General features: G+C 33.6%; 2 protein-coding genes across 2 annotated transcripts; both read left to right on the top strand.

The window, feature by feature from the left end:
• Positions 1 to 16,458: 16,458 nt before the first annotated feature.
• On the top strand, positions 16,459 to 18,009 carry LOC142635994 (uncharacterized). Its single transcript, XM_075810051.1, has one exon. It carries the CDS (start codon positions 16,459 to 16,461, stop codon positions 18,007 to 18,009), a length of 1,551 nt encoding a protein of 516 aa, XP_075666166.1.
• Positions 18,010 to 19,460: 1,451 nt separating this feature from the next.
• LOC142635980 (uncharacterized) lies at positions 19,461 to 21,410 on the top strand. Its single transcript, XM_075810029.1, has one exon. It carries the CDS (start codon positions 19,461 to 19,463, stop codon positions 21,408 to 21,410), a length of 1,950 nt encoding a protein of 649 aa, XP_075666144.1.

The raw sequence follows: 21,410 nt of genomic DNA, 5'->3' as shown, positions 1-21,410 counted from the left end.
CTCGGACCCTCGGCGTATGGGCCGACTCATAGAGTTTAATCCTGGAGCAGGTCAGCCCTCCATGTTACAGCCCAAAGGCCCATATGCCCATTTGGCCCCTTTTACTATTAGCTAAAATTTTGTATTTAAGTTTATTTAGTATCCGTTTGGATACGGATTATTCAGCGTCTGCGTTTTCCTTTTTTTTTTTCTTTTTTTTGGGCACGTGTTTCATGAGGCAAAGGCTACTGTTCATGCACTATGAATGAACAGTAGCCGCAATAGTGGACTAATTCAACCGTAAACAGTGTACTATGTACTATTCATGGACTCACAAAATTCACTTTTCAACAACTTTTTCATTAAAAATGGGTCTCACGGTACTATTCACACATTTAAAAATTATTTTGTTACAGTATTTTCAGTTTTCAATTTCAGCAAAATAAGTTCTATCCAAACGGACCCTTAATATATTATTTTCAATTAATAATATGAATATTGATCCCCTTAATATTTTTTGTTGCATGGGATCTTAGGTAGAATTTTATCAATTTTGATTTTAAAAATATTCTTTCTACAAAAGCAACTATAATATGTATTGTTGGTAAAATTTTGTACGCACATGAATCTTGAAAATAATCTAGTTGTTTTGTATTATTTAGTTTGTAAGATTTATTTATATTTGTAAAAAGAAAATTATAAAACTTTTTGTTTTGAAATTTAAACAATTAAACTAAATCTTCAATATGTTCAACTAAATATTTTGTTATATTTTGTTCATTGCTATTTGCTAATAAATTTTTTTTCAAAAGATTGTGTTTTTAGATTCAATTAAATTTCTTTATTCCTTTTTCCAAAATGTCATATGTCATATTAATATTTTATAGTAGCTATTTATAATTAAAAAATATTTTCAAGTAAAAAAACATCATCTACAATATAAAATAATAAAATGATAGTAGACAAAATAAATATTGATGCGTGGATATAACATGATTTATCAAAGTCACTATTGCAGGCTCAGTTAATAATTAAATTACCAAAAGCTAGTGGGGGTTCCAAAAATGTATTTTAGGGTGGTTACTAAGAAGTTTAAATTAATCAACGTCACAAAAAAATACGAAAATATATGAAGTATTACAATTTTTTTTCTACTCACAAAGAGAATAAGAAAAAATGAACTAATAAGAGATAACGTAGAAATTGAGAATGCTGAAATGGAAGTAATAAAATAAGAGAATTGAAATGATAATAAAAAAAAGAAATTAAAATAGATGATATTGCTATAACTGTGAGCTAAGTTGCTAAGGAGAGCAAAATTATTACGACTGCAAAGCCAAAAAGAGCATAACTGCTAGCACTGCCAAGGAAAACTCATAACTACAATATTTTTCTTGAGCCCTTTTTTCAAGGTACAATATTTTTCTTGAGTCCTTTTTTCGACGAAAAATGAAATTAGGGGTTATTTTTATGTAATAGGTTGAAAGAGTTAAAAAATTGAATGATTATTTTTCTTTTTCTTTTTAAATAGGTCTTTTATTGAATAATTTGTTCACTCGTTGTTGTTTAGTCTAGTCTTGTTTTTGTTTGGATTATTTTGTTGTCATTTGGGCTTTTTGTTTATGTTATTTAAGGGTTTTTTTGGGGGGTTTAAGGGTTTAAAGATTATGTTTGAGGGGACATAATTATTTTTAGAGTATAAGTGATCTCAATATTGGGCCAAAATTAGAATTACTAACCATTTTTCTCTTTCCGCTTATTACATAAGATTTGTTGTGAAATTATCATAAAAATTGTTGTGAATGTAGCATTACTCTTGTTTTTATTGAACCGAAATTCTTGTAATTCTTAAGTTAAGATTGTCAAAATAGGTTAATTTATAGTGTGTGTGTGTGTGTATTTACAAGTATAGATATACATTTGTTGGCAAGTCAAGGTGGTCCTGTGACCACCCTGAGTTACACATAACGCCGCCCTTGCCAATGGCCTTAATCTTCACACTCAAAGATAGATTAAATTAAAATCAAATTAATAATTAAAATTTTCACATGACATGTCCCAAATAAAGCAATCTACTATGAAAGGAGTTTACAATCTAGAATATAACTTTTATTAACTAGACTTTAAAATCCCAGTAGATAAACTCATTGTTACGTGATCCACTACAATTTTAGAATGTATGAACTTCTTTTGCATGAAGCCCCTCATGAAAGACACATTTGTGTTAATTTATGAGAAGAGCCTCTGACAAACCCTAATGCACCTCCTCAAAGATTTGATACCGCATTGAATTTCATTTGGTCGTGGTTTTAAGCTCTTTGATCACACCGTATGATACAACTCAAAGGAATATACACTTCTGAGCTCATAGCTAGGCATCACCGGATATATGGGAGCTACAATAACCTCGATCTATATTTAGTGCTATGTTTCTGCCTCTCCAACTTATATGGAAGTCGTGCTTTATAAGTTAATTTATAATTATAGCAAGTAGGGTTAAGCACTGACTTCAATTAAAACACGAGTAAATTGAGTCTGCGAATTTTTATCAATGGAATGGCTGTCAAAATCCTTCTTTTGATCTTAATCTCAATCTCGATTAATCGAGAGTTGATCAAATGACAGTCAAAATCTTAACAAAATATTTTTTTGAGTTGCTTCAATACACTTTGATCTTGAATACTCCACTAATAGTTACAAACTCAACAATTATTACATTGTCACAGAATTCGTCAATCTAAAACCTAAAACAAAGATGATTTCTACGTAACTTTTTGATTTTGTACATTGGAAAAGCAATTGCTATGAAATTTAGTACATAATTAGTCATAGATTATTTTAGTATTTAAAAATATATTGAATTCTATTTTAATAAATCATAAATGAATGAGTGAAAATGTATTGAAAAAAAAAATTTATTAGTAATACTAAATTATATATATATATATGAGTTTTATTTTTCATATATTTTTTTTTTAAATTTTAACATATTTCTTATTCTTGAATGGTTGAAATTCTTTACTTCTTAATCCCCCTCTCAAAAGATAACATCTCGAGTAGTTCTACGAGTACTATAAGTTTTACTACATTGAACTTAAAAATTGATGTATCACCTGTGGGGAGTAAAGGGACCCAAGTGGGCATATGGGCCTTTGGATTGTAACATGGAGAGCCGACCTGCTCCAGAATTAAACTCTACGAATTGGCCCATACGCCGAGGATCCGAGGATACAGCCGAGGGCGAGCTTCTCCTCGGACAGGTCTAAGAGAACTCAAAGCTTCATTATGAAGGTCAAAGCACAACTCTGGAAAGACTAATGGTTAAAGGGGGAAACCCTGAACCTTCTCGATGCACCAGTGTTAAAGAAAATATCAAGAGCAAAGGCTGCCACCTCCGCATTAAAGACTCTGCATCTACCTTCCTGGCCGCATTAATGGGGAAGTGACCCCTGAACAGTAGGGCAAAAACTTCTAGTCACTGTCTAAAAAGCATCAGGGAAGGAAGTATTTAAGGGGGGTGAAGGCCAAAGAGATGGGAGGTCGGTAACTAAAAAAGAGAATTAAGAACTGTAACCTTGAAAGAAGAAAGAGAAATAATACAGAAGTAGTCCTCGGCTCACGTCCGAGGAGATCTATTTGCAATTATCGTTTATTATTTACAAGTGTTTGTAACTTCTAGCCTGTTATCAAATTCTCAGTACTTCTAACCTAGGTTCGAAACCCACACTCTACAAATTTCATTGTTTAAGGCTCATTGGGCCTGAGCCCATAGTTGTCTTTGGGTCCAGGTGCAATTGTGCACTTACATCACCAATCATAAAGAGGCAATTCAAATATTCATTTATGATGAGCTGATTGAATCCCACCAATTCTATTCATTATCATATTAGTTTTTAAGTTTTATATAATAAAACATGTATACCTTTAGCATTTTTTCCTAAAATCTTGGTTTCGTCCACAAGAGTAAGTAACTATTTCTCAAGAATAAGTGTAATTGAAATACTGAATATTTATTTAACAAGAAGAGGTATTCCATTTAAATAATCTTATTTTGTGTACCAACAGCTCCATGATGATTTCTCTTTCCAAGTCAAAACATGAATTGTTTTTTGGTGTTGGCAGGGTTCAAACCCTTGATCTCTTCTTTGACGTTAAGAGAATTTACTAGTTAAGTTAACTAGAATTAAAAAAAATTATATTATAATAATTATTATTTAAAATATTATGTAATATTTATAATACTATTTTGATAATAAAAATATATATTTTATTATCATTAAAGTTTAAATTGAATAGTGCCAAGTATTAAATGGCAAGCTCTAATATGATCATATTTATAAGTAAGCATCTTAGTAATAAAAAAAATTAAGATATATTAAACTAGAACAAAATTTCATAATATTTTGTAATCTTAATTATTCAACATCTTTTTCAACTTCTTCAATCACACACACACATGCCAGTGGCGGTTCCAAAAAAAATTTCAGGGGGTTCATTAAGAAACTTAAGTTAAACAAAATTTAATAAAAAGAGAACTTAAATATATCGAGTTATTGACAAATAAAAAAAAGTCACATGCAAATACATGAAGTTTTACAATTTTCTTTTACAATTTTTCATATTTTGAAATCTTTACATAATAATTCACTATGAGTTGTCATTATCTATCATCAATGTAGGTAGGTGTAACCATTTTATTATGTTAAGTTTGTATAACATTTTTATTTTTATGCAATTGTCATTGTTTTTATAAAAAAATATTTTAAACTAAATGAAAAAACTCAACCCACAGGCATTGAATTAATTATTAACCCAAAGAGCTACACCCATCCATACATATATAAATAATACACTATGTGTTTACTTAACCAATCAAATGCTTTACAATCACTAACTTTATTATCTTTCATTTTTAAATCACTAACTTTATAACAAAATGTAATTATAACTTAATAACAATATATACTGTGGTCACCCAAGACTGATTTTGACGATAGTATTTGGGACACAATTTATTTATACGTGGGTTAAGTCTCAATCCTACAGATTAGGCCCCAAACTTCACTTAGTTTCTCTTAAATCCCCAATGTTTTCCTGTGTTTTTCTCTCTGTCTCTCACTCCCCAGTTTTTTCCAACCCCCTCTCCTTCGCTCACTCCCCTCTTTTATAGTCTCTTGTTAGTGGGGTGACCATCATTACTTTCCCATTGCACACATATTCCTATGTTCATCAGAATTTGAAAGGATCCTCACAACTTTAAAGGATTCCCTTGAAACTTATTCCAAACTCCAAATAGTGTTCGATAGCAGTTTCTCTAATGGCATTATCAATCCTCGCTAGGTTCGTGTTTCACCCCGACCTCCCTCGTCTCTGGTTAGCTTTTAGCCGACCACTTAAGGTGGTCGTTACCTCAGCCATTGTCCCGACCTCAAGGAGGGCCCATTGTGGTCGAGCCCAGGGTTAACTCCCCCCTTTGGGGCCAAGTTAAGCTCCTCTAATGGACCCTAGGCCTTACATTGGGTTATGATTAGGTGGTCTAACATGGGCCACTTGGACCCAACCCCCCACATATACACATATAACAAAATGTTATTATAACTTGATAACAATATATGCACATATATAACAAACCCTTTATATTTAATAATTATTAAATTATATTTATATTATACAAGTGCACATTCAGTATCAGATACACACTCACACAAATAATATATAAATTTATAATAAAAAAGAAAACTTACAAACAGTCACTTTTTACTCTTAGAGTTAGAGGTATTGATAGAGATAGAGAGAGAGAGAGAGAGAGAAAGAGAGAGAGAGAGAGAGAGAGAGAGATTTGTGATCTATTTATTGGTTGGTTTTGGGATGGGCTATTCTATATTGTTGTTTGTGTTGGGTTCTAAGACTTTAGGTTTAAATGTATTAAAACTTCATTTTGTAATGTTGGCAAACCATGATCAAAACGTTTAGTCTTATTTTTAAACTTGCTCAAAGTATGTTTCTGTGTAAAGTTGGAATCAAGTGCACTGTAGGATTTACTGTGTAAATCTGCCTAACTCGATCGATCGAAAATTAGACTCGATCAATCGAAACTCGTGCAGATTGTTTCTCTACAGAATTTTTTCCAACTCAGCTCAAGCTCGGTTTGCCGTATAAGATTTTATGTTTTGTCCTAGGTATAAAAGGGAAAACCCTAACCACGTTTTAGAGGTTGTTGCAGTTGTTGTTTATGCTGTGTATATGAATCTCTTGTGAGATCTAGAGGTATTTGCCTTCACATATACTTAGGGTTATCAAGAATCAAGATTATGTCAAGAACTTGATGATCATTCAGTTGCTGCATTAACAGCTTAAAGATACACAAGTGGGAGTATTTATACTTGCTGTGAATCTGAGAAAGAAGTAGTATGTGGACTCGAAACTGTCACGTGGTCATGGTAGTAAGTTTCCTACTCGAGATAGCAATAAGATGTTAGTGATCTAAGTCGCTATTGTGTAAATTTCAATTCTTTCATAGTGGATTTGTTTTACCTTAATGATAGCTAGGTTAAATCCTCCCTAGGTTTTTTACCGGTTTGGTTTTCCTGGGTTATCATATCGTTGTGTTCTTAATTTTCCGTACTTTACAATGATATGATATATTTGTGTTAACCTAGATCTATTTAATTTGACTTAGTAATCACTTGGCTAATTAACTAGATTAATCTGGTTGTGTTTCAAGGGGTCTAAAAACATACAGTTTGGTTTTGGGCTAGACTAATTTGTGTCAGATTGTGCAAGATTTAAGTCAAGATGTGCAAAACTATTTTAAAGGTAAATTAAACTAATAAAAAAATGTTTTATGTATAAATATTTTTTTTATCAAGTTAGGGGAACCCCTGAAGAACATTTGAACCCCCTTGAGAATAATTAACGTCACTAGCATGCGTGGTGTATGTATGGGTGAAGCTGCGTACATGGGCGGGGGGCCACGGCCCCCCAAAATTTTGAAAAATCCTTATTATATATAAAATTATTTTAATATTGTGAAAATTTAGCTTACAAAAATAAGAGTTGGCCCCCCAAATATTTGAGTTTGTCCAATGATACTTTTTTTTTAAAAAAGTAATTGGTCTAATTGTTATAGAGACAATATTTATTTTTCTCAATTTAAATTTTTTATTGTAAAATATGCTCTTGTATTCGTTAAATTTTTTTATAGAGTTTGACATCAAATGTGTTTAAATCTATCTTGTTCAACTCATTAGTGGTAGCTCCAAGAATTTTTGCTTGGGTGGTTATTAAGAAACTTAAATTATACAAAATTTAATAAAAAGAGAATTTCAAATATTGACCCAAAAAAAAACTCAAATATATAAAATTTGACATTTTCCTTTTAAGATTTTTTTTTTAAAAATTTTGAATTCGTTGCATGATAGTCTTTCATTATCAATGCTGTAAGCTACATCTCTTTCAAAAACTTTCTTGAGCCTTTTTTTAAAAAAAGATCTAATATATTGTTAAGGGGACAAAAGTTTGAGGACAAATTTTGGTTACAAACTTAATTAGTTGTAACCTAAGACTACAACTCTCACTGAAAAAATTAACATGGTTACATATTTTGAAAATCTAACCATTGAATTGCATGTTCTTTATATTCTTAAAACACATGTCAAATTTCATATCAATCGGATATTATTTACTATTCGATCTATAAACTTATTTTTTATGTATAATTTGAAACTACAAAACTCAAAATTTAAACATTTGATTGATGACATAATTATTGATTTTTTACCCTCTTAAAATTTTGCAAGTATGGAGGATATAAAAAAAATGTAATCTAATAGTAAATTTGTCAAAATTCACATTCAAGAAAAAAAATATATTGAGTGAAATTGTAATCTTAGTCTACAAGACTACAATCAAGTTTTTTTTTTTTTTAGGAAACAGTATTACTTATTAGAACACACAAATATGAAAAAAGTATATAGGACTACGATGAAATTTGTTGTCAAATTTTGTCCAAAGTCTAATTATGTTGGGCCTAAAAAAATTTGTGACCAAAATCATAAAATTTTTAAAATTTATATATGATAATTATTGTTAAAAAAATTAAGATATATAAAACTAAAATAGAATTTATAATATTTTCTAATCTTAATTATTCAAATCTTTTTCAATATATATATATATATAAAAGATAGGTTCAAGTTACATATTTTTTAAACCATTGGATTTAAGTAAATTCAATGGTTAAAAAAAAATCCTCATTAATGCTAGAATTCTAATTGATCTCATTTATTATCTCCTATTTAATACATTATATACTTATACGGCTGACTCTTTCTCTCTCCATTGCACATCTCTCTCTCTCTTTCTCTTTGCACGTTTTTTCTCTCTATCTCCTCCACGGTCAGGTCTCCAGTAGCAACAAAAAAAAGCCGTAGATGGTGCAGATTCAATATATTGCTTGAATCTGCACAATCTATTGCAGACAAAAAAAATATTAAACAAGCAATAGATTGTAGAATGATTGACAACTCAAATAAACAAACAATGTATCCATTGATAAATCATCAAGGCATTTCTTGGAGTACTATGGTAGGCCGGTGTTGTCAGCAGTGTTGTCCATAGCTCTTGTTCTTAAAAAGCCAAATGGACAAGTTTTCAACTTTGACGTGGTTAATAGATCGAGTTAATAATGTTGCTTGCTTTCTTTTATTTTGATTAATTTATCATATCAAAGTGGCAGACAGATCAATGAAAGAGCATAAAAAACAAAAGCATGTAAAACGGAAACCACATGTGGTATTGTATTTGTGTTTGGAAAACTTTCAAATCCTTATACAATCTGGAAAATTAAGTGGTCAATGGTTGTTAGAGTTCCCAATTAATATTTTATTTTGATGTTAAAAAATGACTAAACAAGAGTTGCTCTCTTTTAATATTTTTGTGTCTGCAATAAATTGTGCAGATTCAAAAGCAATAGATTGAATCTGCACCATCTGTGGCTCTTTTTTTTTTTTTTGCTACCGGGGACCTAACCGTGGAGGTAGAAGAGCCATGGAGGAGATAGAGAGAGAGAGAGAGAGAGAGAGACGTGGAGTGGAGGGAGAAAGAGTCAACTGTATAAATTTTTTGGGCTTAGAAATAAGTATAGAATGTATTAAATAAGACATAATAAATGAGATCAATTAGGACATTAACATTAATGAGGATCTTTTTTTGACCGTTGGATCTACTTAATATATACTTACTCACTATCTTCTATTAGGATCTTTACCTCTTGTTTAATAAGTATTTATTAAGAACACTAGTTAGGGCAGCACGTGCTCGCCATGGAAAAAAAAAAGTAGTAATTAAGGTCAATTCTAGATTTTATTTGTATCACAAAACAAATATATGAATCATTTGATTTTTAAAGTATATAGAGATTTACATTAATCAAAATAGACATTAATGTTAAGAATTTTGATAATTATGTCGTAAAAATTAATCTCATTCGCATAAAAATTTTGATCAAGCACAAAGTTAGGATAGTTGTTTAACATATAAATATTTATTTAAGTACAATAGTTTTTTAGTACCTACTTGCTAAAGACAATATATCTACTCTCTAAAACTTCTAAGAATGATAACGAATATCATTATCTTCCAACAACAAACAATTGAATTTTGCTAAGAAATTTAAATAAATAAATAAATAAAAATAACAAAAGGCATGTGTCATCGAATTTTTTATTAGATAAATTATAAGTTTTGAAAATTTAAACCTAGAAAATCAACATTCTTTAGATAAAAATAAAACACATAATATCATCATTCTAACTTTCTAAGAATTTCTATAATTTAAAACTCAAAATACGTAAAGAAAATTTTTAGGATGCTAAAATTTTGTAGGAGTAATTTAGACATTATACAATAAAATATTTTAAGAATCATAAGTTTTCATTAGGGTTTAACTGAGAGAATAACAATATGACATATTCGCTCTTTTCCAAAATATTAAGGGAAAAATTGCTTGATTTTAAAGTTTAAGGAAGAATGGTAAACTACCCCAAACATAAAGGATGAAAAAAAAAATTTCCTAAGTTTTTGTTTTTGTGCGTAAAACTATGTGCTTTTACTTAAAATAGTGTGTAAAGAAAAATATATATATAAATATATATATATATATATATATATATATAAAGTCAACCCATGAAAAATGTATATAGAGTAGTGAATTTTGGCTCAAAAAAGTTGATTAAACCAACAAAAAATTTCTAAAAACACAACAAAATGACGCAACATTTTCATAATACCTTTATAATTTTGTTATATCTTATTTTAACTTGTAAAGAATTGACAACTCAGAAATTTTGAAAATATTGTAAACACATAAAAATTGGCAAATGTTGTACACATTTGCAAAATTTGTACAATTTTTTTTTTTTTTTTTGCAAATGTGTATAATATTTGCTACTTTTTGTGTGTGTAAAATGTAAGCTTACATTACAAGTAGAAAGTATACAATGTAAGCTTACATTACAAGTAGAAAGTAAACATATAAAAATCCTATAAAAGAAAAAAAAAAAAAAAAAAAAAAAAAAAAAAAAAAAAAAAAAAAAGCTCAAACCAAGTTGGTGAACTTGAAGAAATTTTAAAATTAAAAAAAAAAAAAAAAAAAAGGAAAGAGGTAACTCACTAAACCAAAAATACTGTTCATAATACTGTTCATAATACTGCTCAAACCAAATATTTGCTACTTTTTCTATGTATATAATGTAAGCTTACATTACAAGTACAAATTAAACATATAAAGGTCCTTTTAAAATAAATAAAAAGCTCAAACCAAGTTGGTGAACTTGAAAAAAAGGGGGGGGATCACTAAACAAAAAATATTATTCATAACATAATTCATGAGCCTATTCGCTCTTTTTATATATAGAAAAAAGAGCACAAAATTTTTATTTTCAGTTGTGGTTGGTCACAGTTTCATATTTTATTATTTTATTTTGATTTATAAAAAATTGACACCTCAATAATTGTAAAAATATTATGAAATTTATTGTGTCAATATAACAATATATATGTGGGTTTTTATAAATATTTAAAAGAAAAAAATACAAACGGAAGACTAGAAAAAAAAATGCTCTAGTTACTGCAACTACAGTGCCACTCCAACAAACCAAAGTGGCACTGCAACTATTCAAAACTAAAAAAAAATAAAAATAAAATAAAATAAAATAAAAAAGAACTAACTAAACCAAAAGTTAGTGTAGCAGCATAGCCGCTTTTTATATAGTTAATAGATATATAAGGGTACAACCACTTTTGTGTATGTATATACATATACACACACAAATTAAATGACATAGCAACCATATCAGTCTATCTATAATCTTCTAAAAAAAAAATGTACCAATTTTACACATTCTAACTCAAAAAACATCCATATCAGTCGTTGTAAAATGTGCAAATATACACCATGGCCGTGTATATGAACACTAACGGTACATATATTCACGGTTACTGTTTACCGTGTAAATGACTTTTTTATTCTTTTTTTCTCTCTCTTCTATCTACCTCTGACTCACCTCATCGTGTAAAGAAATGTGTATAATATTTTATTTGAATGTTTTACACTGTTTACCATGTAAAGAAATGAATATTTTATTTAAATAAATGTATATAATAAACAAACTGATGTATGTATTTTGTAAAAATAAATAAATAAAATAGAAAAAAAAAACTAAGTTTTAAATGTACCAAATGAAAAAAAAAAAATTTACGTACCGATATGGATGCTCCCCTTGATCATGCATATGGACGGAAAGTTAAAAGTTGCATAAAATATTTTAATAAAAAAAAAAAGTTACATTGGATATGCACAAGAAAAGACGTGCATATCCAAGAAAACTTACATTCAAGTGTGTTTGGATAGAACTTATTGCTGAAAATTAAAAATTGAAAACTGAAAATACTGTAGTAAAATAATTTTTAAATGTGTAAAAAGTACTGTTCATGCCAAAAATTACTGTTTATTGGCCTAAAATCACTGTTCATGGCCAATGAACAGTGACAGACACGTTGAAAAAAAAAAAAAAAAAAAAAAAGGAGCCCAGACGCTAGAAGTGGACGTAAACGTGGACGCACTATCCAAACACATTCTCAGATATGATTAAGAATCCCGAAAGTAGAAAGACGAAAATTTTGATTGTGAAAGAATAGTAAATTATTAAAACTTTTTCTTTAGCCACTGATTTTATAAATGGCCCGGGCTCTCTCTCTCTCTCTCTCTCTCTCGCTCTCTCTCTCTCTCTCTCACAACACGTGATAATTAAGTTTTATGTGTCCTTCGCGAGGAATAAATTGGCCTCATTATCGGCATGTGATGCATGTTCAGGATAATGACTGCTCAAATATTAAATTTTTTTATGCGTCGATGGAGGTAGTTATTACTTATTAGTTCCACTTCTTCATTCCAAGTTAGTATATTTTTTTCTCACGATTTCCATTTACAGCACACTGTCGGTAAGTACGCAGCTTTGAATTTGCTTGTGTTTGACTTCGAGAGTTAATTCAACATTAAAAAAATAATACTAATAGTAACATTAGGCTTCATCAAATGATTTAAAAGTGGTATTAATTATGCAATCTAAAGCAGTTTATGTAACATGGCTGCTGTATGAATTTATTTTTGGTTCATTATGAAACTTAAATTAAATAAAATTTAATAAATAGAGAACTAAAATATATCAAGCAATTGACCAAAAAAAAAAACACACACACACACATATACATAAAGTTTTACAATTTTCTTTTGCAAGATTTTTTATTTTGAAATCATTACATAATAATTTATTATCAATTGTCAATGTGAGTAGGTGTAATTATTTTATTTTGTTAAATTTGTATAATATTTTTATTTTTATGTAACTATCATTATTTTTTATAAAAATATTTTAAACTAAATGACAAAACTTAAACCAACACCAAGTGTCTACTTAACCCATTAAATGCTTGTAAAATCACTAACTTTACTTTTTTTTCCCTAAATTACCAACTTTATAACAAAAAGCTATTATAACATGAAAATAATACACACGCATGTAACAAATCTACCAATGGCAGCTCCAAGAATTTTTTAGGGAGTCAGTAAAAAAATGAATCTTGAATAGGAGATGAATCTTGTGGTTAACGTGGCTTCGTTATTACAATTTTGTACATAGTAATAATAAGAGAACAAAAGATAAACTATAAGTTCATTTAACATATTATTTCTTAATACAATAAACATATTAATTATTGTTACAAATATTACATTTTGAAAATCATCTATTGTTTCTAAATACAATAAACATATTAATCATTTTTATTAAGTGAATTTTAACTCTAATCCTTTATATGGCAACATTACACTATATTAATTCTTCCCTTAGCACTCTAAGATCACAAGTTGGTTGATTTTAAGGCTTTGATTTTCTCTGTTTTTAACATAAACAATCCTCTTACAACCTCTACATAAGTCGAACTTAATAAAGCCCCTACATTCCAGATCCATTACTCACTCAACCATTCTTATCACCGTATATATTGCAAATCGCAATCCTTTACAAATCCATTGCTCATTGAAGTAGCAGCTTTGAGTAAGACTAAGAAGTTTAGCTGGTTTGTTTTGATCCAATTGTCAATTGCATTGGCGGCTCCAGGAATTTTGTTCAGGGTGTTCCTTAGGAAGCACAAATTACATAATCTTATTTCTTTTTAGCCTTAAGGTAATTAGGTTTGATTCATTATTATTAATTACATTCTGTTCCGGCTGTAACAGCCGGAAAATACCATGCTAGCAAACAAACTGGAACAGTAACCCACCCTATTCCACTTCGGAAAAAATTTCGGGTCATTCCGGTCTATTTCAGGTCATTGGATACATGGTTTTCTTATCAAATATTTTTCCATAATTCTAGCAAAAGAATAAACAATAAACTATAAGTTCATTTGAAATATTAATAAAATTATTAATTATTGTTGTTTAGTTGTTTCATTAATTTGTTTGTCTTTTATAAACTATAATTTGTTGTATTGTTGTTTCATAATTATAAAATTATGAATTTTTGTTTAGCCTAACATAATTTAATTTGCTTGTCTTTTAAAATGTATTAGTTAATTAAATTATTAATTATTGGTGTTTAGTTGCTTTATTAATTTTTTTTACTAACTACTAGGAGTCTAGCACACACTCCACTGTGCATTAGCACACACTAGCACACACCCCATGTGCACACACACCCCTGCCTCTGCATGCCTTTACTTCCCCAATTCAAATATCCCACCCCACACGGCTCTATTGCCCCATCCACCCCCCACTCAACAGACAAGATTCACACAAGAGGAGCCAATCAAATAAATTCACAAATCACAATACACTAAAAGACAAACTTACCAACACCAACTGACCAACATAGTGACACATCAACGATTCAACTGATAAGATAAAGTAAAAAAAAGGGGGGGGCAAATAAATTGAATAATGATAAAGACTTAAAGAGAGAGAATCAGTTCAAAAAGAAAGAGAGAGAATCAGATAAAGACTTAAAGAGAGAGAGAGAGAGTCTCATTTCATACTTTCAGTAACTCAGTTCAAGAGAATTAAGAGCTCTCTCTTTCTCTCTCAGACCACAGTCCACACTCCATAGCAAAACCCAAAGTTTAAGAGAGAAAAAGAGAGAGAGTAAAGTGTAAAATACCTTAAGGGAGGCTTGAGGGGCGGCGTCGCAGGTCGCGGCAGCACGTTAAGGCATCGGAGGTGAGGAAGGATTTGAGGCCAAGCGTTGGCGTCGCAAGCTCTGATCCAATCGGACCAATCTCTGATCTCTGATGCCCGATCCAAGCTCTATTGCGCAAGCTCATAATTTCATTTCACTTTCATTCTTCAGATAAAGAGAGAGAGACTGAGACAGAGATGAAATACCATGAGGTTGAGGGAGTAGGGAGGCCTGAGGCTAAAGGGAGGCACCGTCGGGAAGCACATCAAGGCGAGGAAGACCGATCTTCGATCTGATGTGTTTTGCCGTTCTGGAGCTCGAGTTTGAGGTCCAATCTGGCGATCTCCTTCTCTGATCTAGAGCTTTTAGTATATTGGGTTAGGTTTTTTTTCTTTAGGCTAGGTTTCTTTCTTTCTTTCAACATCTATTAGTGTTTGGTTGCATCGTCCATTGGTTTTTGATTTCAGTATATTGGGTTTTGGTTTTTTTTTTTTTTTTTTTTGAGAATCCGTGGGTTTGCTACCATCTGTAATCTATTGGGTTTGCTTTACCTTGTTTTTTTTTTTCTTTAGATTGGGTTTGCTTTACCGATTGATGTTGGGCTTTTTTTCCTTGATAGGCTTGCTCTGTTATAATTTTTTTTTTTTTTAGATTTTAGTTCAAATTTTTTTTAGGCTTTTTTTTTTTTGCTTGAAAGTAGAACAAATAATTTTTTTTATTTGAGGGTGTTCCTAATTTTTTTTTTTAAAGGGTAAACAAATAAAAAAAATTAATTATTATATATAATTTTTTTTTTCTGGTCAGGGTGTTCCTGGGAATACCCTAACCTGAACGTGGCGCCACCATTGGCCAATTGGAGGCATATTGGAGAGTGAAGTGGTGGGTTTTTCCTTTTTCCATCTGATATAAGCGGATCAAGTGAAGGGTTGATCCTAACTTAATAACTAACCCATGATCATCCTACAAAAATAATGAAGGAAAAAGTTAACAGATTCCAAAATTAAAAACATTGATTTATGGTATTGTGAGAGCCGAAGACCCGAGGATCCAAAGAGCTGAAGACCGGAGACATACTGAAAGGTATAATAGGCAGAGAAGAATAAAGAAATATACCTGAGAATGAAGTGGGATGGTCGGGTAAATGAAGAAGGAGAGATTGATGATGTATGGGACATATTGCAAATATCTGGGTGGGGTTGGATAACTATGAGCGTTGCATTGAATGTCCTGTACCCACTATTCTGGCTGCATTAAATAGGGAATACCAGCTTTGTCCGCTGCATTAATATAGACATGACTTGAACAGTACAGAACACAGAGCTAGAGCTTTTCTCCATTACCGACGGACAGGTGTCAGGGGAAGGATTGAGTAGATGGAGAGTTGTAGGGCTGAGATAATAAGGGAAAAGGGTATAAATAAGAGAGGAGAGACACAGAAGGGGGACTTTTGTTGTTGTTACCCTCTCTACGAATTCATTGTATTCGGATCTCTAGTCATAAAACGTATTGTAGCAGTTAGCTTATATGACCTTTGGTCCGTACAATTGGCGCCGTCTGTGGGAACAACAAAGTGAGGTATATGGCAGAGGCAAGTCCAGAAAGGGAAGAATCAGTAAGTTGACGAAGAAGAGACTTAAATGTAAGTCTCCAACGGGGAGTAAGGAAGAGACGTACTTCAGGGGTGGTGGTGGAATCACATCGTAGCGGTCAGGGGGCTGAGCAACGATCACCAACTGAGGGGCAAATGTCTCGCGAAGATGTGTTGCAACAAATACAGTCTGAGATAGATTATTTACGCAGGCGCTTAAATAGTAAGAAGCGGGGAAGAAAGAGCTCTTCTTGCTCTTCCAACGACAATTCTGAAGCAAAATTTGGAGGAAGGGAACTTCCAGCATTTGAGTCTCCTCACAATGAAGCCCGTGTGAGTGCTTCTTCGGGTGTTAGGACAAAGAAGCGGAAGGATACGCAAGGAGAAAGTAGAGCATACTACGATGATGGAAACGATGCAATGGGTAAAGCTTTGAGGCAAATTTCAAAATCCCCCTTTGTGGCCAGGATAAATAGGGCAAAGCTCCCCCGCAGGTTTTCTCAACCTATATTTACTATTTACAATGGAAGGACGGATCCTGTAGAACACGTCAGTTATTTTAATCAAAAAATGGCTGTCTACTCGAATAATGAGGCGCTGATGTGTAGAGTGTTTCCCTTCAGTTTGGGGCCAGTAGCCATGTGGTGGTTTGATGCTTTGGTAGAAGGTTCCCTAGCATCCTTTGAAGAATTGATTAGGGCATTCGGGGCACGATTTATAACTTGTAGTAGGATCCCAAAACCCTTGGATGTGCTACTATCTATGGCCATGAGGGAAGGAGAAACGCTCAAAACTTATTCTGATCGATATTGGGAAATGTATAATGAAATTGACGGAGATGTGGAAAGTGTGGCTGTGAGAACTTTTAAGGTGGGGCTTCCCACGGAGCATGGATTGAGAAAGTCCTTGACAATGAAAGCAGCTGTAGATATGCGCCAGCTTATGGACCGGATAGATAAATATAAACGGGTGGAAGAGGATCAGATTCAAAGCAAAGGAGTGAAGGTATATCTGGAGAAGAAAGATCTTTGGGGAGTGGGGTTTCAAGGCAGTCGGCCTAAGCGAGATTTTCCAAGTCATCCAATGTCCGCCGAAACTCCTTTGGTTAATTCATTGTTCAAGGAGCCTGTACATCACATATTGGAGAAAATTCGGCATGAACCGTACTTTAGACCACCCAACAAGATGAGTGGAAATGCATCCACGAGGAATCAAAATCTTCATTGTCATTATCATCAAGACAAGGGACATACCACAGAAAATTGTCGGACATTGCGTGATCATCTGAACCAATTAGCTAAAGCTGGGAAGATCAATCACTTCTTGGCTAGACCGAACGGGCAAATGGGACAACAAGGTACGCGAATGTATTGGGGAAATACTCCTCAGCCAGCTTTAGGCACCATTAACGTTATTTTGGCTCAGTTGAGAAGAGAAGACGGGGATCCTTCACGGATCATGTCCATGCAAAACAGTTTTGGAAACAAAGTCATGGAGGAAAACAACCAACTGGTTAAAAGAATGAGGTTCTTGGTGACGCTGGTATTGGGGTTCTCTGATAAAGATAAAGAGGGCACGTATCAACCCCATGATGATGCATTGGTAGTAACTATTCGTATCGGGGGATACGACGTGAATCGAGTCTTGGTGGATAATGGAAGTGGTGCAGAAATCATGTATCCCGACTTATTTAATGGTTTAAAGTAGAGAGAAGAGGATTTGGAGAAATATGATTCCCCATTGGTAGGCTTTGACGGGAAACAAGTAATTCCACGGGGGATGATTAGGTTGCCTATACAGGTGGAGGGTACCGAAGTCCAAGTTAACTTCATAGTCGTTATAGCATATTCACCTTACACGGCTATTCTGGCTAGACCTTGGCTCCATGCAATGGGGGCAGTTTCGTCAACTTTGCTCGTAATGGTGAAATATCCTATTCGAGGAAATGTGGAAATATTATATGGTACCAGTTGGTAGCTAGGCAGTGTCTGATGTCTGCAAATATCAGAACAAGCCAAGGTTCATCAACGAGGGCGACACCGGAAGCATTATAGCAATTAAAGAAATCTACTCGGGAAGTAGGTGTTGATAAGGATGGAGGTTCTGCCAAGGAGTTGGACAAAATATTTATAGGGGAAGATAAGGAGAGATATTTTCAGGTGGGATCACAGTTACCAGAGCTAGAAAGGGAGGAGTTAGTTCAATTCCTGCAGAATAACATTGATGTTTTTGCGTGGACGACCTATGACGTCCCAAGAATTGATCCAGAATTCATTTGCCACCATTTGAATGTTAGTCCCAACGCAATGCCCCAGAAGCAGCCTCCTCGGCGCGCGTCCCAAGAGCATGCAGATGCAGTTAAGCAGGAGGTTAACAAGCTAAAGCAAGCAGGGGCAATCAAGAAAATTTTTTATCTTGAGTGGTTGGCCAACACTATTGTGGTAAAAAAGAAGAACGGCAAATGGAGAGTTTGTGTTGACTTCACTGACCTAAACAAGGCATGTCCAAAGGATCCTTTCCCTATCCCAAGAATTGATCAATTGGTGGATGCAACTGTTGGGCATCCCAGGATAAGTTTCTTGGATGCTTTTCAGGGTTATCATCAAATCCCTATGTCATTGAATGATCAGGAGAAGACAACTTTTCGTGCTCCTAATGGCAATTATCATTATCGAGTGATGCCCTTTGGTCTTAAGAACGCAGGCTCCACTTATCAGCGGATGGTGACTAGAATGTTTGATTCGCAGTTAGGGTGTAATATGGAGGCATATATCGATGATATGGTGATCAAAAGTAAGAAGGCGGGAGACCATTTGAAGGACTTACATGAAATTTTCTCAGTACTTAGGAAGTATAAATTGCGTTTAAATGCATCTAAGTGCTCTTTCGAAGTAGGCTCGGGAAATTTCCTCGGGTATATGATAACTCATCGGGGAATTGAAGTTAATCATGACCAAATCAAAGCCATCTTAGGGTTGCATCCTCCTCGGAATCCTAAGGAGGTGCAAAAGCTAGCTGGAATGTTTGCAGCCTTGAATAGGTTCATATCCAGGTCTGCGGATAGGTGCTGACCTTTTTATCGTCTTTTACATAAATGGAAAGATTTCTAGTGGATAGATGAGTGTAACTTGGCTTTTGAAGATTTGAAACAATACTTGATGAACCCACCGATATTATCAAGGCCAAAAAAGGAAGAGGTGTTGTATGCCTATCTAGTCGTCACGAATTATGCTGTAAGTCTTGTCCTAATACGGAATGATGACGGGGTTCAAAAACCGATATATTATATTAGCAAATCTTTACAAGAGGCTGAGCGGCGATATTTACCCTTGGAAAAAGCTCTTCTAGTCGTTGTACATGCTACAAGGAAGTTGCCCCATTATCTTCAAGCTCACACAATAGTGGTGCTCACCCAGTTGCCTCTGCAGGCTATCATGAGGAAATCTGACTACACGGGTTGCGTAGCTAAATGGGGAATCAAGCTGGGAGCTTATGATGTTAAGTATATGCCCCAGACGGCTATTAAAGGGCAGGTTCTTGCCGATTTCATGGTTGAATTCACAGAAAGTGACACTAAGCAAGAAGATGCGATGATGACTGTAATGACTATTGGGCTTGGGAATGTCCCTTCTTTGGAAGTTTATACGGATGGGGCGTCAAATCGAAAGGGAGCCGAGATTGGAGTTGTGTTAATTACTCCCGAGAAGTTAGTTATGGAAAAGTCATTGAGGCTTGGATTTATAACCACTAACAATGAGGCCAAGTATGAAGCTCTCTTGGCAGGCTCCCAAATGGTTAGGCATCTAGGAGAAGAAATAATGGACTTATATTGTGATTCCAAACTAGTTTTTGAACAAATTAATGGAGAGTTCGAGGCAAGAGATGAGAGAATAAAGAAATATCTTGAACGAGTCAAAGGGGTGTTAGGTATGTTTAAAAGTTTTCAAGTACGACAAATTCCAAAAGGGCAAAACGCTCATGCCGACTCATTGGCCATGTTAGCCACATCGCTGGGCTCAAAGTTGCCACAGATAGTGATGGTAGAGGATTTGTTGACCTCTAGTCTTACAAGCATCTCGACAGTCAGGGTTCACAGCATTCACATGGGCCCGAGCTGGATGGATCCGATTGTAACCTTCCTACAGCACGGTATATTACCTGAAGATAAAGGGGTAGCCGAGAAGGTACGGAGAAGTGCTCCCCGATATTGGCTGTCGGAAGAGTATAAACTGTACAGACGATCTTACTTGAGGCCGTATTTGCTCTGCGTACATCCCGAAGCTGTGGAGCCCTTGTTGGAAGAGTTACATGAAGGAATATGTGGGAGTCATACTGCAGGAAGATCATTAGCCCACAGAGCTATGACTCAAGGGTATTGGTGGCTAAACATGCAGAGGGCCTCCCAAGAGTATGCAAGAAAGTGTGATCAGGGTCAAAGGTTTGCGCCAAACATTCATCAACCAGGGGGTGCCTTAAATCCATTGTCTAGTCCATGGCCCTTTGCTAAGTGGGGCTTGGATATCATCGGACCTTTTCCTTGGGCAGTTGGTAATAGGAGATGGCTCATTGTCGGCACGGATTATTTTACGAAGTGGGTGGAAGCTGAACCATTAGCCAAAATCAGGGATGCGGATGCTAAAAAGTTCATTTGGAAGAATATCATAACTCACTTTGGAGTCCCACATACCTTGATTTCTGATAATGGACTCCAATTTAATAGCAAAGCTTTTCGCCGGTATTGCGCAGATATGGGAATAAGGAATGGATATTCAACACTGGCCTATCCTCAAGGAAATGGTCAAGTCGAAGCTACAAATAAAGTTATTTTGGCTGGATTAAAGAAGCGTTTAGACGATGCTAAAGGAAGATGGGTCGAAGAGTTGCCTCATGTGTTATGGGCTTATCGTACTACGCCCCGAAGATCGACAGGCGAGACACCCTTTTCAATGACATATGGAATGGAAGCTGTAATCCCGTTGGAGTCGGGCTTTCCGACCTTGAAATCTGATCAGTATAATGATATAAGTAATCATGACATGCTGCATGATAGTTTGAATACCATCGAAGAAAGAAGAGAAGTAGCCAGTGTGAAGATGGGAAGCTACTAA

This window comes from Castanea sativa, chromosome 1, assembly GCF_040712315.1.
Source record: "Castanea sativa cultivar Marrone di Chiusa Pesio chromosome 1, ASM4071231v1".
Taxonomy (NCBI): domain Eukaryota; kingdom Viridiplantae; phylum Streptophyta; class Magnoliopsida; order Fagales; family Fagaceae; genus Castanea; species Castanea sativa.
Note: the sequence above shows the minus strand (reverse complement) of the source record. Positions and strands in the feature narration are given on the sequence as shown.